Consider the following 26660-nt stretch of genomic DNA (forward strand, 5'->3'; position numbering starts at 1 on the left):
AAAAATGCAAATTGATCTTAAATATATGCATGTTAATATTCAAAAATATAATAATAATTAAGAATATCAAATTAGAATATTAGAATGGGGTCTAGTCTAATATTGGCAACTCTGTACTAAATATGGCAAATACTTATTTTAGCAACCCATGTTACTAATGTCAATGTACTTACGAACATTTACTTACTTTGCAAATTTTTGTGACCATAGAGTACGTAAAATCTTTGAAAAAAATTGAATTCACAGAAGAGTTTGAAAAATGTATAGGAAAAAGAACAGCGAATCTGAGAGAGGGGTTCACCACGATTGAGAGCAATCTGCAGTTTGTAATGATGGACGATCCCTTTTTTCTAATATTTGACGAATTCCACATGAAAAATGTCAATGTAAGTATGCAAATTTTTCTATATAAAATATATATATATACAATATATTTTCAACAGAGTGCTCCTACGCATTTAAGAAATTGGAAGATCTTCGCTATAGCAGCATCCAATTTTAAAGGACATTTGCAAATTATCTATTTGCGAACAGTAAGTAATAAATAAAAACTTATTTTTTAAATGAAATTAATTTATTTTTTGTATAGGCATCAAGTGGCATGGAAAAGATGGGTTCGGCGGCAATTTTGCAAGGAGTCCAATTGGCAATAAGGAGCATAAGGAAAAACCCCGAGCTGACCTCCAAATTGGCCGGCGCTGTGGCTGACAAGTGCCCCGCCAATCTGGAGGCCATTCGTTATCTGCAGCGAAATGGGGTGCCAGTGCTGTATGACTTGAACCACTTCTGTTGAACAATGTTACGCCTGGACTATTTGGATGAAATTGCCACTCATCTATATAATGAGCCGGTATTCACGAAGTCGAATTTTGCTGAAATCCTCTTGGATTTCAAGCGGCTGGTTGAGGGAAATGTACCCTCAGCATTACATGGCCGCTACAAGAGGAGGTAAGTTTCTCAAAATAAATTAGTATAATAATATTATTAATTTTTTTTCATTACTTCTAGCGGCTTTCCCTTGAGGCCCTTCTTAAGAATTTGTTTAACAAATTCCCAACGAGATCTTTCAGCATAAGGTGGGTCAACTCCAACCACCTAGAAAGAATGGGGGCCAGGCTGGTCAACAAAATGCAATTCGGTGCCGAGGATGCATTTCTTAAACATCCGGCCCTTGCAGATCCGAATGAGGCAGTTGCCTTTATGGCAACTTTGGCAACTGTCCTCAGCCAAATAATGCACAAGGATTAAATTTTCTCGTGGCAACAAAAGGAACAAGAACTTGAGAAAAAATGCGGAAAACTCCCGAGAGAAAATCAATAAAATTCTATTATTTTGAAGCGGTGGAAAAAGCCTTAAAACTTGAGTTATTTTTTTAAATTTTATCTGAAAATGTTAATTTAATAAAATGAAAAAAATAGTATTTAAAATGAAAATTCCTTAAAATAGGAAATTCCTATTGCAAAAAAAATTTTGAAAACCAACGGCGCCGCAGCCTGCGGACCAACCACTGACCAACCAGTCCGCACTGACCAACAAATTCCCGAATCTGGTGCACAACACCTATTACCAAGACGGAGGAGCTGCTACTGTACGAAGACTGTTGACGGCAAACTTGTAAAAAAAACCCCATTATTTGCTAACAATTAGTTTTAGAAATTCAATATCATCTTCGATTTAAAGAATAGTTATGTCTGTGGTCCAATTTGCCTCCAGAAGAAATAAAACAAGGCTTAGTTTTCAAATAAAAATGGCAATTTATATTACATGTTTTACTTTAACACTTTCAAAGATACACATATAAATTTTTGTTTTACAGTTTAGTCTCAAATTAATCTCAATCTCAAATTAATTGAAATATGCAATGAAAAAATCGCCACCAAAGATATTTGTTAAAAGTGCATGATGAATTTTTTAAAATGTGGCAACATCTTCAATAATTTGTTCAGCTATCTCTTGAGATTTGAAAATAAAGACGTTAAAATATAATAATCTTTTATTCTCTTTCATGTAAGTTTCGTTTTCCCACACGTCTATCACACCGAAATTCTTGAGTTTTAAATCACCTTTACCTGCGCCTCCCATTGTTATCTGATCTTGATGTATGTCCGTGTTGTCAGTAGATTGAACTTCTCTCTTTCTACGTTTATTTAAGCTTTTCCATTTATCAGGACGAACAGGAGACACAGACACACCCAGCTCGTATCGGAATTTCGAGAGATCTTCGCCTTTTTCTATCAGTTGTTGTTGGTTTAACAACAAATCATATATCGAATTGTCATCGTCAATGAAATCGAAATTACAATGACCATTTTTAATAAAAAAATCGGCTAATTTATGAATTTCATGTTTCTGACGATGATCGAATAATTCGCAAAAGTAGTTATAACCATCTTCATAATTGTCCCATTTGACACTGAAAGTAACAGCAGTATTGTTTGTTGATATGACGACGTTAGTCCAGGCAACAGCTCGATTATTGGTTGATCGAACGTCTTTCAACGTTAAAAGCATCTTGTCTTTTGGCGACCGGGATTCTATTTTAACTGTTAGGTAATTATCCTTAAATTCATCAGTCCGTGATCCGGTAAAAGCTATTTTGTCTTTTTCGCTAACGTCAACATAGTATAATCTTTGGATTTTAGATTCTTGAGTCTTATAAGCATACTCATTTATTTCCAAGTGGTCCTCGTGGTTGTACGGTGCAACTAGTTGAGTATTCCCTACCCTATGGCTTTTTACATTCTTGAGATCCACGCGTTTGTCCCTTGGTAGCCAATTTTCTGCTAAATCGTTGATAGGATTTGGAAACAATGTCTTATCGGGTAAATTCAGTTTAATTTTTAAATTAGGACATGCGTCTGGTTGTGTTATCCAATATCGCAGACTACTTAATGACTTCATACTATTCACTTGCACTCGATGACGCTGTAAAAGCCATGTGATATCCAATTTCGTCAGATTGTAGATGAATTTATTGTATGCTTCGATTTTATCATTTTTTGCAATATTTTGAAATGGTACGTGTATTTCCTCGGAACGCTGGATCTCTTGACCTTTGTTATTTAGAAACACAATATCGGCACATTTGTCATCTCGGTAATATTTTGGCAATGAAGCGAGCAATTTATCGCGCAAGGAATTGACCTTTTCGTTATTTTTCAAGACTATTCTTTTGCATAGATCGTTCAAAATACAAATATTTATTGAAGACTCTGCACTTTGACTGACAATTACATTACACTTGTCTTGTTGCAATATCATCCGGTTTTCAATTTGTCTATCGATGAAAACATTGCCATCCTTAAAATCTTCGTCATCTGCTAAATTCAGTTCTTTTCGTGCCGCTTCATAAATAACATACGGGGAGTCAAACGATCTGTTTACTTTTACACCACTTCTTATGAAACAAAATTCGACAGACGCACAAGAATAATTGACCAGAATCAATACTACGGAAGATAGTAACGAAAGTTTAATTTCCATTGTAAAGAATTCAAGCCATACGTAATTGATGAAACTCGAAATCAAAACTGCCAACATGATCAAAGTGTCTCAAATATATATCCAGGAAATGACGCTCTCGATGCTATACATGAAAAAAACATTAACCGGGTTTCCGCTGATAGCTTTGGTATTATTCTGATAATTTTAAAAGCTATTTTCCTATTGTTTTATACTCAGTACTCGTAGAGTACGAAGGTATATTGTATTGGTGCGAATGTTTGCAATAGGAAGATGTTTTGGTTTCTTTAAATGATTTCAATGCTCACATAATTTAGGTTTTAGGCTTTCGATGCAACAAGCAAAATAACCCAAAAATGGGAATGTAACAGAAGAATCATCTCCGACCCCATAAAGTATATGTATACATTTTCTTGTTCATCATCAACAGCCAAGTCTATAAGTATGTCTGTATAAACGCGAGAATGGCATAGACTATAAAATTACATATATACGATTTTGCACGAAGACTCTTTGTATAATTCTTTTGACGCTAAAGTTTAAGGTATTTCAAAGCAATGTACCTTGTCCATTACGCCTGATTTAATGTATGTAAAATTTCAAATCTCTGAATGACAAGACCGCAGAATTCCAAAATCCGGAACGTCCAGGAGCCCCAAATATCTTATATAACATGATCGATCGGGATTGACACAGCTTTGGTGTTTTTGAAGAAAAAAGTTTGGGTCTTTCTACGATTTCTAGCTTCTTAAATTGTCATGATTATCTGGTCCTATATATCTTGTAATATAATATGCATATTAAGTGCTAGGATATGTCAACTTCGGATCCGCCAGATAAAAGCTTTGCTTTCTGGTTTTTGCGTTTTATTATACCCTCGCCAGTAGAGGCTGATTACAAATATTACTTCGTTGTATTTTATTATTAAACAAGAAAGGAAAGCTAACTTCGGGCGGACCCGAAGTTGATATACCCTTGCAGTTAAAACCGGATATATGTCGCAAACATCGGATATAGTTGGCCGATCCTTATGAGAATATGATAATATAACTCAATTTATAATAATACAAAATTTAAAACAAGTCCCAAACTTCTATCTTGTAGAATACCAAAGTTGGTATTTCTACCAAAAACCATTTCCGATCGATCAGTAATATGGCAGCTATAGGATATAGTCGGCTGATCCTTATAAATTTGGCATGTCGTATTATTTTGCCAAAAATAGCTCTCACCTTAAATTTGAATTCTCTTATTTTAAAAACACAAAAGTTATACCATTTCCGATCAATCAGTTATATGGCAGCAATAGGATATAGTCGGCCGATCCAGGCCGTTCCGACTTATATACTGAGTGAAGAGTGTGTGCAAAGTTTCAAGACAGACGGTAGCTTTAAAACTGAGAGCCTAGTTTCCGTAGAAAACGACAGACGGACAGACGGACATGCTTATATCAACTCAGGAGGTGATCCTGATCAAGAATATATATAGTTTTTAGGGTCGGAGATGTCTCCTTATCTGCGTTGCACACTTTTGACCAAAATTATAATACCCTCTGCAAGAGTATAAAAATATATATAAATATTATTAATAAAATTATTTGCATGCTCACATATCATACATTTTCTAATCAGAAAGCAATACTATAAATATACAAACATTTTCCAAACGGAGCTCAGTATCTTTTCAGCAAACAACTCGATTTTTATTCGAGAGTTTGTCTAGGGCAAGAATTAAAATAAAAATGTTGTCCGTAAAGTATTTCTTCGTCTTAATGGGTTCTTTGCTCTCTTTTGGAGGTAAGTGTTCCTAATTAGATTATTAGTATTAACTATTATTTGAAAATAAGATTTTTATATAGACCTACAATAAGGTTTTTACAAAAAAGTCCCCGCATTTGAAATTAATTAAATAAACATATTCGCGCTAGTTTGCTTTCATTCAAGAATGTTTAAAAAAAGAATTTTTGTTTGACTTTATACTTTCAAGAAAACACATATATGTATGTATTTATTACAAGCGCACCCCGGGGTGATAAAATAAAATATTATAAGTATAGTATATTTTATATCAAAGATTATTAAGTACACTGTACACTGTACTTTATCATATAATCTTTGCTTATATTATATAAACGTTGGATCCGCCCAAAAACTTATTTTGTCTCTGGTTTTTCCTTATTATTGTTCATTCTCATAGAGCGTGACTGATTATAATTATCGCGTTGTGGTTTTTCTAAATTATGAATGCTTACACATTTGAAATAATTTAAAGAGAAAGCGATGCTTCTGACGCGATGTCCGATGCTTCTGAACCAAATGTGAATAATTTTAAATTTTTTTAGAAAAGTCTCTCGACGACAATTACATCAATCGGAATAGTATAAATTAACAACGATTACCAAACGGAGCTCAGTTTCGTTTCGGACGAAACTTCGTGGGAAATCAACTTGACTTGTAGTCGAGAGTTTGTGCGGTTCAAGATTTAATATAACAAGAAAGGAAAGTTAACTTCGGGCGGAGCCGAAGTTTATATACCCTTGCAGTTAAAACCGGATATATATCGCAAACATCGGATATAGTTGGCCGATCCTTATGAGAATATGATAATATAACCCAATTTATTATAATACAAAAACCAAACCTAAAAATGTCCCAAACTTCTATCTTCAAAAACACGAAAGTTGGGTCATTTCCGATCGTTGAGTTATATGGCTATAAGATATAGTCGGCCGATCCTTATGAAATTTGGCATGTCGTAATGGTTTGCCAAAAATAGCTCTCGTGTCAAATTTGACTCTCTAACTCTAAAAACATCAAAGTTATACCATTTCCGATCAATCAGTTATATGGCAGGTTTCAGTTTCAAGTTTCAAGACGATAGCTTCAAAACTGAGAGACTAGTTCGCGTAGGTTTCTACGCGTAGGTAGGGACAGACAGACAGACGGACAAACGGACAGACGGACATGCCCATATCAACTCAGGAGGTGATCCTGATGAAGAATATATATACTTTATAGGGTCGGAGATGTCTCCTTCACTGCGTTGCACACTTTTGGACAAAATTATAATACCCTCTGCAAGGGTATAAATATGTCGTAAATAAAGTATTTCTTCGTACTCATGGCTTCTTTGCTTTCTTTTGTTTTTGTTATTATGTTATTAATATTAATTTTTTTTTGCTGAGACGATCCACGTATTCATGGATTATAAATTAATTAAATAACAATAAATTAAAAGATTCGTGCTATTTTGCTCTCATTGAAAAGTAAAAGAATAAAATAGGTCATGTTGATATAAGCTCAGGAGGAAACCAAAATTATAGTACCCCCTGCAAGGATATAAAAAAAACAAAGGCTTATACCAAGTTTTTTATGATGTTTTAATGTTTATTCTATAAAAATTTTACGCGCCTTAAAATTATCTTCTTTCTTCTTATAATCCCTATTAAAATTTAATTATTAAAATGGAAAAAAACTCGTCTGCTCAAAAAAGTCTTGTAACAAGACAGCCTACAGCATCCCAGCCTACTAAAAAATTAAAATATTCCATTGCTGTCTATTTAAAAACGTGTAATGATTCGTATGCCATTTCCAGTAGGTCTGGTCTCCATAAAATAAAATAAAATAAAATACCAGCTCTGCGAGGTCTCTAAGCGTAAGAAATCCGCCTCAGCCTGCTCAGCCGACAATCACGCAGCCGCTCATATCTCTGGCCACCCCAAGGGCTAGAACTGAAAACAATACGCCCTGCAAATGCGATTATTTCAGTGCAAATGAGCAATTCTCCGACATGTCCTACGGGGCATCCATTCCAGAGATACCACGGGTCCAAAAGATTGAAGCCCCCGTTAGAGTCACCCACAGGGTTAGCCGCAGGCTGGACCACCGGTACCGACTGATGCTGCAATTTCAGTACCTACGACACCAAAACCCTTACAGGAGATTTATCTATCGAAACATATATTTGTTTCTCAGCTTGACCCTGATACTTCACATTTTGATATCTCGGCTTATATCAAAGCCAAAACAAAAGATAAAGGTGGGGAACATAACTAAATATAAATAAGTATAATTCGAATGCCCGCGTTGAGGTTCAATACGATTATTTTTACCCAATTTTTGGCCAGAGATTTTTTTTGTCCAAAAACACTAGCCGAGTACCGTAAAGAAACCAGTTTTATAACCATTGGTAGTGAGGCTTCCACATATTAGAACCACTGACCAACCTTCCACCTCTTCTTCGTCCACTAATTCAAAACCAATATCGTCACTTACACTTATCTATCAGAATACTAGGGGGGCTACGTAGCAATCTCCCTATGCTATGTATATTCTGATATTTCTATACTTGAATCCCTTGTTATAGCCTTTACCGAACTTGGTTAAAACCGGAGGTCTTAACCACCTCTGGGTGACTTTTATATCCCAGAATAAAGTGGTCTAATGTCGATAACTCACCATTTTTATCACGCACCATGACTTCACCGTGGGCATGTCCCATATCCCAAGGTCAAATTAACCATGTTAGGAATTCGTTAGTACCAATTCGTGATGGTACCACTCTTTCCAGAGCTTTGTCCCTTTCAACCCCAGAGGATCCATATTACACCACGCTGGAGGTCTCAATCGAAACCATTCCTGATATCGATCAGATTTTCACAAATTTAATAGCCTTATCGATACATATGATTGGTCCGATATTCTACCATGTACCGATCTTAATGTCACCTTTGAAAAATTTTACTGTACTTTGAATAAATTTTTTGACGGAAATATCCGTCCGCTTCAACAAATCCTCCTTGGTTTACAAGGTGCCTCACGAACCTTAAAAATACTAAAAATAGGCTCTTGATTAAAAACATATAAAAAATCCTGCAGTAGTATAGATTTTTCAAGATATCTACTAGCTCGGTCAAATTTTACCGTGCATAATGCTGAATTTTACAGGAATTATATTCGCCGCTGCCGGATACAATTTACTCAGGATCCAAATCAGTTTTATAACTTTTTAAACACTAAGCGTTAACATGTATCTTTTCCACCACTGCTTACGTTTGGAAATTCATCTGCGACCTCTGATCCATTGCCATTGCCGATCTATTCCCAAAATTTTTTTAAACTTACTCTCCGTTAAAAATGACAGATCATTCCTACGCATACAACATACATACATATAATCAGCAAATTTAATTTTCTGTCCGTCTTTCTCCGAAAATAACTTATTATCAGATATTCTAAGGGTCAAACCCGTTATTTCGTCAGACCCCGATGAACACTGGTGAATTTGTCCTGTTTTGTGGCACAAATGTGTTTTTTGAAAGTATTCATCTTTTGGATATTTAAGTTTTACTATATTAACAATACACCAATATCTTAGCTTACATACCAAAGATGGTATTTTTCCAGTCAAGTATTATAATACCTGCGTTCATTTCGTAGTGTGTTTTCAAACTAATATTTCTTGAACATCGAAGCACAAATCAATACAATTTAAAATGGATAGTCATGCTCCAGGCTTTTACGAATTTGTAATACTAATATTTTTGTAAAATTCGTGAATGTATTTCTAACAATATGTAATTGCCAGGGGTGTCCGTACAAAGCTTTCGTAATGAAAGTTCAACTTGGGAAGAGTTGTAGAGCCATAAATTCTTAATTCAGAACTTCTAGGCGAACCTTCACTCTTATCGAAGCCAACTCACACAAGTAAACTTACCAGCCTTAACAAATCTAAGAACAATGCTGGGTGTAGTTTTTCTGCATAACCTCAGCCAAAATTTACTAACATTAACAGCCGACTACATTTCAATATAGAAATGTATAGACGGAGTAAAACTTTTAGTCCGATATTCCTTAGGGTTCCACTTAGGGTCTTATGTTCGAACTACAATGTTCTCTACCCTATCTCTCTCTTTCTGTCCTACATCTTAGTTATCTTTCTGTCTTTTCTATTTGGTTAATTAATCGTTTTTTGAGCATCGCTCGGTCGTCTGGGCCTCTAAACTTTGTGATAAATGTAACAAAGAGAGCCTTCAATTCTGAAAAAAAAGATTAAAATTTTTAATATTTTTATTAGAGAGCTGTAAAACGTTCTTTGGTGATGGTTTGTCAACCAACGACGGGGTGTCCTCCGTGTAAACTTATTCACTTATTCGATTTTCCGTTCACTTTTTCGATATATGTATGTATGTACATGTATTGTATGTGTGCTTTCAATATCTATGGATAATAATTATTTTGAGTTTTACAGATACAGCGACTGCTCGAACACATGGTAATTGTTCGCATATAATGTCGCAGACAATCGAACTCTTAATTTACGATTTGGGAGATGACCACTCCCAGATGATGACCAAATGGAGTCTTAATTTTAGCATCATTGACATCAAAAATCAAACTGTTGGCAAGTTTCTTGATTACTTAGAAAATAAACAAAATATATCATTGAGTTCACATATTGCATTCGAAAAAGCTTGGAATATACCTGAAGATAAAGTGTCTTACACGATCACACCTCTAACGACTCCATTGTGCGAAGCAATCGATTTATTTTATAATAAACCAATCGATAAGCTACAATACGCATTATTTGTTGGAACGAAACAGACTCCAGAACAAGTTTTAACGAAAAGATTATTGAGGGGTCTAGTCCTCGACCATCATATGGGACTCTTTAAGATCGGCATCTTGTCCCCAGTTACCTTCAAAAAAAGCTATCAGCCAGTTGAAGATCCTACTGGGACAGGCGTTGTTTTCAAGAAGCGTATTATCGAATTGGTCGATACCTCAGATTTTAAAAAATCTAATAAAAATGAATTTTCTACTAAAATATCAGAATTCATCACGACAGCTACGGCGGATTATTTAAAAGAGAATAAAAACACGTCGAAGAGTTCAATGAAAACAAAGTATGCAGTCGCATCACTATTAAACATGAAAACTCGACTAGTTATGGAAGAAACTAGAATAGATCTGGAGCCGTTATTCGTCACGGAACTTTATTCCATCGTGGATGGCAATTTACAATCGTTAAATCGCACGATAAAGGTCGTCGAGCTATTGAACCGGTACGGATGGTATGTACCAAATCAATTTACTGTTGGAGGACGACTTGATGTCGTCGAAACTTTGCATGAATCGAGTGGCTCGAATAAGACGAAAGAACTGGATAATTTAAAAAATAAGGTGAAAGAAGCATATAATGAATTTGGTAGAAGTGTACGCACTTCTAATAAGAAGGACTTGAGCTCTGAAAATACACCATGGGGAATGATTTCATATCACCGTGTGACTTCAACAGTAGACGGGGCGATTGATTTTGCGTCTTTCATGGAAAATGTGAAAATTGAAAAAAATTGGCAGATTATCGCATTGGATAATATTATACCGACCTGTAAGTTCTTGTTAAGGGAGCACAGTCAATTGTTTGCTAACATTCGACGATTGATCATACAAAACGCCCATCGTGAATTAATCCGCAACTTGCAACCCCACCTAAATATGATGAAATATATGAATGACATATGGGATGAACATGTTCAGCCATTCTGAGCTAATCCGTATGAAAAAAGGCTTATTGAAGCAATACAACTTATTCCAAAAATATTATTCTTTATTGTCTTAATTCGTAACAAAATAAATGCTCGCTAAATAACATGTTTCGCCTTTTTTTTTCTTTTTTTGTCCAGGACGATTTATTTTCAAGAATATGTATAACATGGTCGCAGCTTATTTCAACCACCATTATTTTATCACATGAATTTTCCCACAAGAAATTATTAAAGAATATTTTATTTAAGAAATTCGATATTTCTTCTTCCAAAATGAAAGTATTAAAAGAAAAACATTCAAGTTAACAAACTTATGAAGCATGTTTTGTTGGCTTAAATAGTTCCTAATGTCACTTGAAAGATTTTTATATCCTTTGGCGACATTTCCGACCCTATAAAGAAAAAATATTCTTGATCCGGATCACCTCTTCAGTTGGAGGTGCATTTCGGTCTGTCTGTTTCTACTTATTTCTAACTAGTCTCTCAGTTTTAGAGCTATCGACCTGAAACTTTGAACACACCCTTCATTCCTTTTCACGCAGTATATAAATCGGAGCATCGGCCGTAGCAACTTTGGTATTTTTGAAAATAGATCGTGCGACTTTGATTTTAGATATTTTATTGTAATAAATTGTTGATATATTTTAATCCGATGTTTTGCGATATTTATCCGGTTTTAACTGCAAGGGTTTCCTTTCTTGTTTTATATTTATTTAGCAAAAAAAGGACCTTAAAATCAAATGGAAGACAAAAAATGTAAATATAAGCCAAGCCAGGATTGAGTATTCGTACTTAAAATATCTAAATAGTTTATATAAAGGTGATGAATAATTTTGGCAACACCTTTTAACAAACACCTTTGGTGGCAACACCTTTTTAACAAAGGCTATTCAAATAAATTCTAAAAAATTCTTCTAATTCTTAAATATTACTTCATATTGTAATGTTTATAAAAATCAATCGTTTAAAAATTGTTTGAAATTGTTTTTTGGCTGTGATATGTTTTGAAAATTTGCACTACTATTATTTTACCCGATTGATTTTTTGTTGATTTAAGCATTTTTATTTTTTTCTAAAAACAGTTTTTGTTGTCCCAAGCTTTTAGTTATTTCTTTAGGTTAGGTCCTATCTTTAGTTGTAGTATCTTACCGTTGCAGACACCGTCTTACCGTTGCAGACACTGCGACTACTCAATCTCCTGGTATATGTTCGGATACTACGACGCAGATAGCACTCTCAATTTACGATTTGGAAGATAAAATGTCAAAATCAACTCTTTATTTGAAAGACATTGAAATTAAAAATCAAACTGTTGGTCAATTTCTTGATTACTTGGAAAATAAACAAAATATATTCTTGAGCTCACATATTGCATCCGTTAGAGTTTGGGCAATACCTGAACAAAAAGAGTCTTACACGATCATACCTCTAACGTCGCAATTGTGTGAAGCAATCGATGTATTCGATAATAAAGAAAATATAAAGCAATACACATTATATGTTGGAGCCAAACTGGCTCCACGACAAGCATTAATAAGAAGATTTTCGAAGGGTCTTGTCCTCGATCATCATACGGGTCTCTTCAAGGTCTGCACGTCGTCACCAGTTATCTTCGACAAAACCTATCAACCAGTTGAAGTACCTTTACCAATAAGCGTTGCTTTCGAAAAGCGTGTTATCGAAACGGTTCATACAACAGATTTAACAGAATCTAATCAAAATGGATTTTCCATTGAAATATCAGCATTCATCATATCAGTTGAGACGGATTATTCAAAAGAAAAAACAAAAACTTCGAAAAGTTCAAATAAAACTAGGAATGCAGTCGTCTCACTCTTAATCAAGAAAATACTACTTTCAGTGGACGAAAGTAGAATGGATCCGAACCCATTATTCATCAAGGAACTTTATTCCATCGTGGATAACAATAACATGCCAGCCTTTGATCGTACGAAAAGGGTCGTCGAGCTATTAAACGAATATGGATGGTACGTACCAAATAAATTTACTCTGGGGGGACGACTGGACGTCGTCAAAAGCTTGACTGAAACGAGTTCCTCGAGTGAGACGAATGAACTGGACAATTTAAGCATCAAGTTGGGTGCGGCATATAGCGTTTTTAGTGGAAGTGTGGGGACTTCTTCTAAAAAAGCCTCGAGCGCTAATAACGCGATATCGGGGTTTTCTTCTAATGAACGTGTCACGTCAACCGTAGACGGAGCGATTAATATGGAGTCTTTCCTGGAAAATGTGAAAATTGAAACAAATTGGCGGATCATCGTATTGGATAAAATTATACCGACCTGCAAATTCTTGTTAAGGGAGCACATTCATTTATTTGCTAGACTTCGACGATTGATCGTAGAAAACGCCCATCATGAATTAATTCGCAATTTGCAACCCCACCTAAATATGATGAAATATATGAATGACATATGAGATGAACATGTTCACCCTTTCTGAGCGAATCCGATAAGGAAAAAAAACCAAATCAAAGCAATTAAACTTGTTTCAAAAATATTATTCTTTACTTTATTAATTCTAAAAAAATAAATGCTCGCTATAGAACAAGTTTTGTTTTTTTTATTTCTTTTTTTCATAAAAAGCTTGTTTAAACCCCTATTTTTTATGCCCTCGCAGAGGGTATTATTATTTTGGTTAAAAGAGTGCAACGCAGTGAAGGAGACCTGTCCGACCCTATAAGGTATATTATTCTTGATCAGGATCACCTCCTTAGTTGTTATGAGCATGTCTGTCTGTCTGTTTCTACACGAACTTGTCTCTCAGTTTCAAAGCTATCGACTTGAAACTTTGCACACACCCTTATTTCCTTTGCACGCAGTATATATGTAAGTCGGTACTGCCGGGACCGACCGACTATATCTTATAGCTGCCATATAACTGATTGATCGGAAATGCCATAACTTTGGATGATATGAGATGATATGCAATGATATGAGAAACTTTCTCTCTTAATGTCATTTTTCGTAAGTGCACAATAAAAAATGTCAAACATTTTTTTTATGTTCAGAATTATAAAATTATAAGTTTGTAATCTGAACATTGGGAACTTCGTAAAATTAGTTGTTTTTTAATTTCTTAATTCGCTCCTAATAGTGGGGACAGAATTTTTGTTAGTTTAATGTGGACAAATTTTTTTTTTTTAAATAAAACGGTTGCAGTAAAAACTAGAAGATTATATTGTATTATTTTATTAAAATTATTATATCAGATTATATTATATTGTATTATATTATATTTCTTATAATTTTTAGCGCCATCTATTGTTTTTATGTAAAGAAAAGGCTGCTAGATCTTCAGAAATTGTTTTGAAAAGTCGTGGTTGCCAGATCATTAGAATTTATTTTATGACACTTATTTGACATTGGGGCAGCACTTACAATATTTAAATGCTTACCACCATAAAGAACTGGAAGGACAGTAAGAGACTTGAGGGCTATGTACTATACTACATACTGAGCAGGGTGGATACTTACTGATTATGAAGCAAAATAGTTTTGTTTTAAATGCTTTTATATTTAGAATTATTGCTAAAACGAGTAATCGCACTTATCCTTTTCTCCGCTTGCGTACCGTTGCTTGGTTTCTTGAAAGGATTGGCTAAAGTTTTCCCTTATTTCACGTGACTTTGTAGATAAAACGAAAAGATTCCCCCTTGAAGGAGCTAGAAGCTCTTTCTGGACTGACACCGCTCGAAAGCCAGGTCAATGGGCTTCACACAAAGCTTCTCCGCCACGAGCTTGTACTTGGCCAGAAGGGTGTTCGGATAGGGCAGCGCCCGCAGGTCCTCGACGTAGTTCATGTGGGCCCTTTCGTTTTCGCCGGGCAGCTGGACGGGGCTGCCATCATTTTGCGACTGGCTGTCTTTAATCCGACCACAAAAATCATCTAACCTCTCCGTGAAATTGGACAAAAACAACTCAGGATTGATGGCAACGAAAACCTGGCCGAGATTTGAGGGTTGGCTCTGATTATGGGGAATTTTTGTGGCATATTGGGCATCGGATAAAACTCCGCATAATAAATCAATGATGCAGGCAAGGGTGAATCCCTTGTGGCCACCGGCGGCAAAAAGACGCTGAGCACGCAACGCCAGATTGGGAAAACAGGTGGAGAATCCCGACTCATCCGCCGCCCATCCATGGGGTATATACTCGTTCGTTGACCATGCCCACTCTATGGCTCCCAAGTCCCGCACGCTGGCCGCCATGTCCAATGCAAAGTGAGACTTTTCTCCCTTCACACAGAAGGCTAAGCAATTGGCTCCAATGCTAGCCTCCTGAGAATCCGGTGACACCATAGAGGGCACGGCATTTGACATCACCAGGCCGGCGAAGCCACGAACCGCCGCCCGGAAAGCATACCAACTGGCCATTCCAAAGTGATGCGACTTCTTGGCCACCACGAATCCTATGCCCGCTTTCTGGGCTTTCTGAACAGCCAGATCCATGCAGAAATCCCCCACAATGACGCCCAAAGCGGAGTTGCCGTCCACGTGGGCTGTGGCGGCTGTTTCGTTAATGACGCTTGGCTCGGCGTCCGCTCTGGCATGGCCCATTTGCAGGTCACTCAGATAGCCATCCAAGCGATTCAGGCCGTTTCCGAAGTTTCCGCGATAATCGGCCACCACCAAGAACTCGCTAATGGAACGCAACTTGCTGGTAGGCACATTCATCCGAAGCAAACAATCCTGTATGAATCGGCGCGCCTCATCCACCAGGACCAGAGATGTTTCACCTCGCTGCACCGGAAAATGGACGGGTTTCTGGAAACCCCGATGCGCAGGCGAGGCCCTGTGGTAGGTCCGATGGCTTCGACTTGTCCTGGCGAGGCATTGAATTGGTCGGTTGAGCCACAACATTGTTAGCATTCCAGGATGTAAGTCAAAAGAAATATCCGGCTGGGTGGCTAAGTGTTTATATATATTTACGGGTTACTGGGGTCAGATTTAAAAAGTAAGCAAGGTTAAGACGCTCCTGAAACATGCTCAGATTCTAGCTTCAAGTTCTTTTTGAATCTCGGTCTGATCTCTGATTCAATGTTCCAGAGGGCTTTTTCCAATATTTCTTAGTTTTATAGTTTTCAGAAACATTTTCATAAGTAATTCATTTGGTTGGTAAGTAATATTTAGAGTACTTTAGTACATTTTAAGCAAGACTTTGAAACATCAATCTACTTGGACTTTTTAAGCACTTTTATCTTATGGATGTTATACAGGGGTGCCGCAAAAAACACTTCTACCCAAATTTCGCTCCAATTTCACATACGCCGGTTTTGGGTGATTTAAAAATTTAAAAAGCACCAAAAAATCGTTAGTTTTGCCTTTACTTTTACTTTTATAGGAAAAGTTTCTTTGATCCATAAAGAGCGTTAAATTTGTGAATAAATTGCGTAAAAAAAATAAAACTTAATTCGTTAGATTCAAAAAAAAAAAGGTTTGAAAAAAAACATTTTTTTGAAAAGTGGCCTAAAACTTTACAGTTTTGAAGGTGATTTTGATCGACAGTGATGCCACGTTTTGAATGTATTCGTTTGAATAAAATGTATTGAATGAAGCTCAAATTAGTTTTTACCCATTTATTATGAATTGAATGTGTCATTGTAATGCATTTTTTTCACAAATAATTATTTCAAATCAATTAGAAGCCAAAAGAAATGTTTCATTATGCAATCTGGCAGCATTTTTAACTTGCACCAAAATGGTTTTTGTCTTGGCTAAACCACTCGGAATTCTGTGCCTGGGTAATCATTTTTCAGTGTTTTTGAGCTTTTCTGTGGCACCCCTGATAGATTTTGCATTTTTTATCTGAATTTTGTGTAATGCAGACATTTCTTTAATATGGATTACAATATTTTTAATGCAAAAGTGGATACTGAGTATATTGTTGGGATATAGTGGATATACGGATGTTGAATCCCAAATATTCGCGAATGCCCTAGCCGGGCACTTAATTCAAGGCGGTGGAAGTCAAAACGGCGACGCCACGCTCATAGAAACTGTGCGAATCCTGTCCGGCAGCCACCGCCAAGTCCACGGTGAAGAGAAGCTCTGTTTGGGTGGAGTTCAAGTAGACGGGCAACGTGAGCTTGCTGATACGAGTCTCCGAGGAGATCCTGGTAGATAACTTGGATTAATAAAAACTCCAATGAATCATCGGATTATACTTAATTGACCCACTTGAGGATGGTAAGGGACAGGTCCATCATAATGGTGGAGGCGAGCAGTAGCTCGTTGTTCTTGCATTGAGCGCCCTGGAGCTTCAACCCGGTTACGCCGAAGCAACAATCCTTCTGATCGGTCTTCAGACCAGCATCCGTGATGGTTACTTCCAGGGCCAGCTCCTCGAGCGACCAGCTGTTCGCCTGGGCCACGCACTGCCTGGTGGCCGTTATGTAGGCCTCCGGGTTGAGCAGACCACCCAACCAAACGGGGAAGCCCTGCAGCTCCTTGGCTCCCGCCTGCGAGACCAGCTGCGACACCTTCTGCAGCTGCTGCACCCGGTTGCTGAAGTCCGTGATCCACTGGATCACCGTGCAGCCAGCAGGAACAGTGTATCGCTTCCAGCCCTTCGGGATGATGCCGCGCACCAGCTCGGAGAGCATGGAGCGGTGGTGGTTGGTCTGCTTCTTCTCGCCCTGGCAGATCAAGACCACATCCTGGAGATCTAGGATCACCGTCTGCAGCAGCCGGGCGCCGCTGGTCACCTCGCGTTCGAAGTAGCGGTACAGTGGGTCCTTGATGTTCTCCACTGTGCGCTTCAGCACCTGCAGGCTCTTCGGGAGCAGTTCCAGCCAGGCGGTGGCCGAGTTGTGCAGCGTCTTCATCCAGGACGGACGTCCGTCCTCGCTTCTTGCCACTGCAGAGGCCGACTGCTCCGACTGATCCTCCACGCTGTATGCCAGCTCATCGTCGTCCTCCAGCTGCTGCATCTTCAGCAGCTTGCTGACCAGATCGGTTCCCCTGGTCGTGAGCAGAACCTTTTCGGCGTTGTTCGGCAGTCCCAGCCACGAAGGCGTCTGGCGATCTGTGAGGTTCTCAATCCACTTCAGGAAGTGATCGCGGCGAGTTCCGTCTGGCATAGTGATGTGCCGGAGGCCACCGGAGGATCCATCTACATTGGCCACCAAGGCAAAGTCTGCCTCGAAGCTGCGGGCGGTGAAGAGTTTCTTCAGGAAGGAGGTCAGCAGCCGCTGATCGAAGTCGTTGTCGATCTTGCCTCCATAAATGGACTGGGACAGAAGCGTGAACAGAGCATCCCATGGCACCTTCTCCGGCGGGAGGTTGGTACGACCCATGGCTGTGGTGTCGATCCAGGTGTCCAACGTATCGCAAGCGACACGGAGATCCGACTCGTTAAACTCGTACTTCTTGGCCCAACCCAGGGGCACGTAGCGAAGGCGCTCCTAGACGATGGCATGGAACCAGGCCAACAGGAAGTACAGGCGTGCCCGCTCGCTAGGAGCCTTCATCATCCTGGCAGCCGGAACAGTGGAGAAGGTGCGCAAAAGGTTGGCCCGAATACCCGGTGGAGGTTCGAACACAAAGATGCGGCCTGCACGGAGAAGGTTGACTGGCACCTTCGGGTTTATTTCCATAGTGAGGAAGAGCCGGAAGCCGGAGTGCGGCTGCAAGGAATGCATCTTCTTCTCCAGTTGGACCAGCCATTGCGGCGCCAAGTGAGCGTTCTTCAGCAGGACCCAGCGACCGCTCTTGCAGGCCATGTTGATGGCCCGTTCGGCCTGGTTGAAGCCCTCGGCGGATCCGATGGCGATGCTGGATATCTGCTTGTTCTGCTCCGCAGCCAAGTCATCCACGCGTCCAGAGGCATCGAATCCAGGCACGGAGCACAGCAGGGCCGGGGTGTTGCAGTTCAACTGCTTGTCCACCACGTTGGCAAAGTCAAGTTCCTGCTCGGCGTTGGGCATGAAATCCTCGCCCAGAACCGTGTTCACCACATTGTGAGCGGCGGCGATGACGCGGTCCGGCCGGAAGACCTGGATCAGCAGCAGCTGATGAACGGAGCTGACTATCGGGCTGAGGGCCTTGGACTCGTCCCACAACTGCGGCACCACCTGCTCCGGAGAGCTCTGCTGCAGCCAGGCACCCAGCTCCGGCATGGCGCGCACTTTCTCTAGCAGCTTTCGGAAGATGGGCAGCCGGGTGGCCAGGCGGTTGACTCCCTCCACCTGCTCGCCAGATAGGCCCTCCACGGGCGTGGGATTGGCCAGCAATCCTTCGCGGCTGCGCAGGAAGAAATTGAACTCGGCATCCAGGTTGGACTCCGAGGTGCCCTTCAAATGGATCTTGCACATGAGCAGAGCGAAGGTCAGGCGGTCGTTGTGGAGCATTCCACGGGCCACTCTTTGGTAGCAGACCTGGAACAGATCCTTGGTCACGATGCCCAGACGCTCCGAGTGGTCCGACTTGCCCTCCAACCTCGGATTGTTGTACAGCACGGTCGAGAATATGTCGAGGAACATCTTTAGCGAGTACTGGTACAGAAAGTGCACCTGGTTAAGGCTGTCCATGGTGAAGTAAATATTGCTGCACGCCACCGAGAGGGGAAGGTACTGCTGGGACACCGTCTCAATCTCAGCTATGACCTTGTCGGTCTCGTCCACCATCTGGTTGATGTCGTAGGCCTCCTTCTTGAGGGTCTCCAGGGTGGTAAACACCGAGTCGTCGTCCAGGATCTTGCCCTTGGCGTCGTTCAGCGCCTGCAGCAGGCTCTTCTCCAGCTGGCGGAGTCGCAAACGGAACTCGCCCTGCAGCTTCAGAAGATCGGAGCGCTTCTCATCGATGTCTGGGCGCTCCGCCTTCAGCACTTGGTTCAAGCACTGCGACTGGAGCGAGCTTCGGGTCACAGTGAAGTTCACAAACGTAACTCCGGAGCAGATGTCCGGAGGGAACTCGACAGTGGGATCCCGAGTGGACAGGAATATGACGAACGAGGGTGACAAGTCAATATACTGGTCACCTAGAGTGATCAGCACTCGACCACCCGTGCGACGCAGTTCGCGATTGAGCACGGGATTCAGAATAGGGTCATAGTTCTCCACGTCTTGCACCAGCAGAGGATTACCGAAGCGGAGCGCGGACTCCAGATTCTTGCGGAAAGATTCGTCCAGGAAGGACGTCTTCGTGATTTTCTTTCCGGCATATTCGTTGAGCAGGAAGGTAGTGGCCTGACCCGAGGGATCGATGATCAGAGGGTAGCGGTTGAAGCGCTTCAGCATGATGGCGTTCTCCGTGCACAAGTCGTCCGTGGGCAGGGCGTTGGCCTGCCACCTGAGACGCTCGTCGGGATTGGACAGATACTCGGTGCGTGCGATGTCTGCCCGGTATTGGATGCTGGCCGCCTGGAGATGCTGCGACCAGGTGGTGAACAGATTCAACCGATAGTGCTGGTCGAAGTAGCCACCGTAGGCTATGAAGGCTGCGGACAGCAGCACGTCGCCCACAATCGTGGACATCTGAGACTTGAACGTCTCGCTGGTAGACTCCCAACGCTCTCGCTCAATGTTGAGGCTCTTGAGCAAAGCGATCGAGCGGTCCACCTTGGCCTGGACGTTCTCCAGATCCGTTTTGATGGCCTGGGCCTGGGAAATCAACTGAGCGTACTCCTCCTTGTAGGCAGCGATGCTGCGCTCCAGCTGCTCCACCAGGTCCTTGGTCTCCTTGGCGCTGGCCAGGTTAACGTCGGCCTGCTCCTCCAGCGAGCGCAACTCCTCGCGCAAGGGCTCGACGCGCTTCAGCATGTCGGCATACTCAATCTGGAAGTGGAACGGAATCAAGTTAAAGGAGTCCTTTCTTACTCATCATGAGCATTAGTCTCACCTGAGCTATGGCCCATTTAACCATGGGTCCGCACGCCATACTGGCACGGTTGACCTTCTCGAAGTTGTAGTCTGGGTTGCTGAGGTACTTGGACTTCATCTTCTCGCGCACCTCATCGCTTTCGGGAATACAAGATCATTATTAGACGAGCCTCAAGCCAGGGGTTTGGTGGTTAGTGAGTATGAAGGCAAGCAAAGCATCGGGATTACTACGAACCAGCGAAAAGTTCGCCCAAAACCATTAAAGTTCAAACAAAAGTGGCAGCCAATAACCAAAATTAGTTTGAAAATAAGTAGGCATTAGAGAGTATTGCAAATATTTACAAACCATAGGGCGGCCGCAGCTCGCCTGTGAAACAAAACTACGCAACAAAATCAAACAAAATCCAATTTCTACTCTCAAAACTAGGGCATAACAGCATCAACATCAAAAACATCAACGAGAAACAACTGGATTCGAGTCGAGAACGAAATGGGTGTGGGTGTTGGTAATAACTTGGTTCATGCTTACGTTATGTTCTCGGTACCGAAGTTAGATACAATTGAATTTATGAAATTTTCGCGCATGATCACGGCCCGGATCGATTTCCAATCGGTCGCATTCTCGCCCAGCAGCAGGCAGATCGATTCCAGGGCCAACTTGACCACCGACGGTGGATTAGCCATGGTTCGCACCTCAACGAGCTGTTGCTTGCGTATCGACTTGACCGCTGCACATCGTCGATCGTCGATGGTCGATGGTCGATGGGTTGGGAGTGGTTAACGAGGAGGATCAGAATTAATAAACGGATGTTATTAGATTAGGCTAGTTATAGTTATTTACTAAGGACCCGCTCTCTCGGGGCGTTACATCTGGCACCTAGTCTTCGGTCGGGGTTACGACTGCTAGTTAGTCATACCCTTGCACCATCTCTAGTGACCTCAAAATAAGTACAGTAGGATCGGCCAGCCGATCGAGAATCTGTGAGACAGTGTCCTGTGGAGCATCCCTCTTTCGAAAGGTCAGTCTTTAGTTTCACACACACAGAGGCGAAAACGTCTATACAGCCTCGGACATCGGATGTCCTGGGTATCGGTTAGGGGTTATATGTTGAGCTTAGCCAGTGCGCTGCGTATGCTTTGGTGTTGGTTGGAGTATACAGTGTACATGTTGGGTTATGGATGGCATGTTTGGATTATACATTTATGGGAGGAGGATCGATCGCGGTTCGGATTAGAGATGAGGTGCTGAAGTGGGAGCGTGATGCTAGAGAGAAAGGTTGCGTACGTGATCTTGTCAGTCTCCAAGTTAACGATCGAGGAGATGAAGCTGTCTTTAACGAGGATGCCCCTAATGGCCTTCCAGTCGGTGGCACTCTCGTTCAGCAGCTCGCAGACCGACTCCAGGGCCAGCTTGACCACGGCCGGTGGATTGGCCATCGACCTCACCTCGGCCAGGTGTTTCTTTTTGATCGAGCTAACGGCTATGGGAGGAGTGGGAATGTGGCAGTGAGTTAGGTGTGGTGTGGTGGGGTTCAAAATTAAAAACACGTCATTATAATTATTGAAATCAAAGGCGATGAGGTCCCTCCTTGTGGACACAACACAGTCTCGCGACACTTCGTCCTTAGGGAATACCTTAATGCTAGGTAACAGATCTTTATGTCCCTCCCTCTGGTGCCCTGTCGCCCGACGAACTCACCTTGCTGGGCTTCGATGACAGCCGGCTCCACCTGAGCCAGGTCGGCCATCACATATTTGCGCTTCTCCTCGATCTTGACTGTTTGGTCGGCCAGCCGGATCTGGATCTCCTGCGACTAGATCTTCTTCTTCTCGGCCTCTTGCTGGTCCTGGAACATCTGCTTGAGCTACGCGTTGGCCGCCTCGTTCTTGGCCTGTAGTTCCTGCTTCTTCACCGCCAGCGACTTCCGTTTCAGTATTACCTTGTTTTGGTTGGGGTTATTTTGTTTCAACGATTTTCACGTTTTTTGTTTGCCAAAAAAAATGTATCTTAAACAATAAGTTTAACATCGTTAAACCACTTCATCAACAATATCACCCAGAGTGACCAACAAATCCGCACTGACCAAAAAAATTTCCGAATCTGGTGCACCACACCCATTACCAAGACGAAGGACACTTCCCGACCTTTAAGCTGCTACTGTACGAAGACTGTTGACGACAAACTTGTAAAAAAAACCCCATTATTTGCTAACAATTAGGTTTTGAAATTCAATATCATCTTCGATTTAAAAAATGGTTGTGTCTGTTGTGGTGCAATTTGACTCCCGAAGAAATAAAACAAGGCTTAGTTTTCAAATAAAAATCGCAATTTATATTACATGTTTTACTTTAATATTTCCAAAGATACACATATAAATGTGATGTAAATATTTCTTTTACAGTTTAGTCTCTAATTCAATTTTTAAAATTTAAAAGTTTTTAAGAAATTAATTCAAATATGCAATGAAAAAATAGTTTAGAAAATTGTTTAAAATGTGGCAACATCTTCAATAATTTTTTCAGCTATCTCTTGAGATTTGAAAATAAAGACGTTAAAATATAATAATCTTTTATTCTCTTCCATGTAATTTTCGTCTTCCCAATGGAGTATCATACCGAATTTTTGTGTTTTTAAATCACCTTTTCCTGCGCCTCCCATTTTTATCTGATCTTGATGTATGTCCGTGTTGCCAGTAAATTGAGCTTCTCTCTTACTACGTTTATATCCCCATGTCCATTTATTAGGTCGAACAGGAGACACAGACACACCCAGCTCGTATCGGAATTTCGAGAGATCTTCGCCATTTTCTATTAGTTGTTGTTGGCTTAACAACAAATCATACATCGAAGTGCCATCCTTAATGTAATTGAAAATACAACGACCACCTTCATTAGAAAATTCTGCTAATTTATGAATTTCATGTTTTTGACCATAATCGAATAATTCGCAAAGGTACGAATAACCTTCTTTATAATTATCCCATTCGACAATGAAAGTAACAGCAGTATTGTTTGTTGATATGACGACGTTAGTCCAGGCAACAGCTCGATTATTGGTTGATCGAACGTCTTTCAGCGTCAAAAGTATCTTGGGTTTTGGCGACCGGGATTCTATTTTTACTGTTAGGTAATTATCCTTAAATTCATCAGTTCGCGATCCGGTAAAAGCAATTTTGTCTTTTTCGTTAACGTCAACATAGTATAATCTTTGGATTTTCGATTCTTGAGTCTTATAAGCATACTCATTTATTTCCAAGTGGTCCTCGTGGTTGTACGGTGCAACTAGTTGAGTATTCACTACATTACGGCTTTTTACATTCTTGAGATCCACGCGTTTGTCCCTTGATAGCCAATTTTCTGCTAAATTGTTGATAGGATTTGGAAACAATGTCTTATCGGGTAAATTCAGCATATCTTTTAAATTAGGACATGCTTCTGGTTGTGTTATCCAATATCGCAGACTTCTTAATGACTTCTTATTATTCACTCGCACTCGATGACTGTATAAAAGCCATGTGATGTCCAATTCCGTCAGATTGTAGATGAATTTATTGTAGGCTTCGATTTTATCATGTTTTGCAATATTTTGAAATGGTACGTGTATTTCCTCGGAACGCTGGATCTCTTGACCTTTGTTATTTAAAAACACAATATCGGCACATTGATCATCACGGTAATGTTTTGGCAATGAAGCGAGAAATTTATCGCGCAAGGAATTGACCTTTTCGTTATTTTTCAAGACTATTCTTTTGCATAGATCGTTCAAAATACAAATATTTATTGAAGACTCTGCACTTTGACTGACAATTACATTACACTTGTCTTGTTGCAATATCATCCGGTTTTCAATTTGTCTATCGATGAAAACATTGCCATCCTTAAAATCTTCGTCATCTGCTAAATTCAGTTCTTTTCGTGCCGCTTCATAAATAACATACGGGGAGTCAAATGATTTGTTTACGTTCACTCCATTTCTTATGAAACAAAGTTCGACAGACGCACAAGAATAATTGACCAGAATCACTACTACGGAAGATAGTAACGAAAATTTGATTTTCATTGTAAAAGATTCAAGCCATACGTTATTGATGAAATTTGAAATCAAAACTGCCAACATGTTCAAATTGTCTCATATTTATAGCCAGAAAGCGACGCTTTCGATGATATACATATACATATGTACCAACCATTGGAAAACACAAAATTGGTTTCCGCTGATAATTATACCCTTGCAGAGGGTATTATAATTTTGTCCAAAAGTGTGCAACGCAGTGAAGGAGACATCTCTGACCCTAAAAAGTATATATATTCTTGATCAGGATCACCTCCTGAGTTGATATGAGCATGTCTGTCTGTTTCTACGCGAACTAGTCTCTCAGTTTTAAAGCTATCGACTTGAAACTTTACACAAGCCCTTCTTTCCTCTTTGACATGAGAGCTATTTTTTGGCAAAACATAACGACATGCCAAATTTTATAAGGATCGGCCGACTATATTCTATATCTGCCATATAACTGAACGATCGGAAATGACCCAACTTTCGTGTTTTTGAAGATAGAAAGCTGGAACTTGGTACAGATTATATTTTTGGTCAGTTAATCCGACCTACCAAATTTTATAACGATCGGTTGACTATATCTTATAGCTGCCATATAACTGAACGATCGGAAATGGTATTTGGTAGAAATACCAACTTTGGTATTTTTGAAGATAGAAGCTTGGGACATTTTTTTAATTAATTAATTAATAAATTGGTTTTAATATGATATTCTCATAAGGATCGGCCACCAATATCCGATGTTTGCGATATATATCCGGTTTTAACTGCAAGGGTATATAAACTTCGGCTCCGCCCGAAGTTAGCTTTCCTTTCTTGTTTTGGCATATTTCTGATAATTTTAAAAATTCGTTGCTAAAGTTTTATACCCAGTTTTACCCAGTAAAGTACGAGGGTATATTCCCGAGGGTATATTGCAAAAGGAATTTCAGATTCTGTTCTTGATCCAAATCATATATTCTTTTAGAATCGTCTGTCGTCCATGTACGTCTGCCTTTTTAAATGCTATTAGATTCAGGCAATATTTTTCGTCGTTCCTATTAAAAAAAATAGTAAGGACAAGAGTAATAGTACCGATTTTTAATAATAATCAAAAAGTTTATATGAGTTACTTTGTTTATATGAGATATGATGTGAAACACACAAAAGTATGCAACATTTTTTTTTACTTTAGGGAAAATATGATCAGGATCGATGATAATCACTGACTAAGGATCAATGTGAGTTTTCGGTGAACTTTGCTGCGGTGGACTTAAAGGGAAAATATACATAACTTTTATAGAAAGAATGGGTTTTTGTGATAGGGAAGAGCAAGTGGGTTCATGCTACGAAAATGACAAAATAGAATGTCCCCTGCGCATGATTTTATGTAATAAAATTTAATAACTTAGTCGTTAAGCGGACTTATACATATGACCTCAAATTCTCAAATTTTTCTAAAACCTCTGCAAGGTATCCGTTGCTTTAATATAGCAACGCTTTATTACTATACATATATATTAAGCTGCGGAATCGCCCAAAAATTTAGTATGTCTCTGGTTTTTCCCTTATATTGTTCATTATCATAGAGCGTGGCTTGTTATGATTATCGCGTTGTGTTTTTTGCAATTATAAATGCTTACATATTTGAAAAAATTTAAACAGAAAGCGATGCTTCTTACGCGATAAAGTATGAAACCAAATCGGAATAGTATAAATTAACAACGTTCGCCAAACCGAGCTCAGTTTCGTTTCGGCAATCAACTTGACTTG

At 39.8% G+C, this 26660-nt stretch overlaps 3 protein-coding genes and 1 long non-coding RNA gene across 4 annotated transcripts; 2 read left to right on the forward strand and 2 right to left on the reverse strand.

The window, feature by feature from the left end:
• The first annotated feature begins 221 nt into the window (after positions 1-221).
• On the forward strand, positions 222-942 carry LOC138926429 (uncharacterized). The gene is made up of 3 exons (XM_070280470.1): positions 222-386; positions 444-533; positions 590-942. Exons 1-3 carry the CDS (start codon positions 330-332, stop codon positions 791-793), a joined length of 351 nt encoding a protein of 116 aa, XP_070136571.1. The 5' UTR covers positions 222-329; the 3' UTR covers positions 794-942.
• A 4149-nt stretch (positions 943-5091) lies between these two features.
• LOC138926267 (uncharacterized) lies at positions 5092-11117 on the forward strand. Its single transcript, XR_011442729.1, has 2 exons — positions 5092-5258; positions 9712-11117. It is a non-coding gene; the product is annotated as an uncharacterized lncRNA (long non-coding RNA).
• Positions 11118-14362: 3245 nt separating this feature from the next.
• LOC108121094 (uncharacterized oxidoreductase YjmC) lies at positions 14363-16016 on the reverse strand. The gene has a single exon (XM_017235025.3). It carries the CDS (start codon positions 15900-15902, stop codon positions 14697-14699), a length of 1206 nt encoding a protein of 401 aa, XP_017090514.2. The 5' UTR covers positions 15903-16016; the 3' UTR covers positions 14363-14696.
• Positions 16017-16843: 827 nt separating this feature from the next.
• Positions 16844-22754, reverse strand: LOC108121085 (dynein heavy chain, cytoplasmic-like). The gene is given in 5 exon segments (XM_043213970.2): positions 16844-17146; positions 17202-20806; positions 20871-20988; positions 21381-21579; positions 22551-22754. Coding segments are annotated over 5 exon segments (4137 nt in total). The 5' UTR covers positions 22600-22754; the 3' UTR covers positions 16844-16980.
• Positions 22755-26660: the final 3906 nt, after the last annotated feature.

The sequence above is a fragment of the Drosophila bipectinata genome, chromosome 3L (genome assembly GCF_030179905.1).
Source record: "Drosophila bipectinata strain 14024-0381.07 chromosome 3L, DbipHiC1v2, whole genome shotgun sequence".
In the NCBI taxonomy this organism is placed as follows: domain Eukaryota; kingdom Metazoa; phylum Arthropoda; class Insecta; order Diptera; family Drosophilidae; genus Drosophila; species Drosophila bipectinata.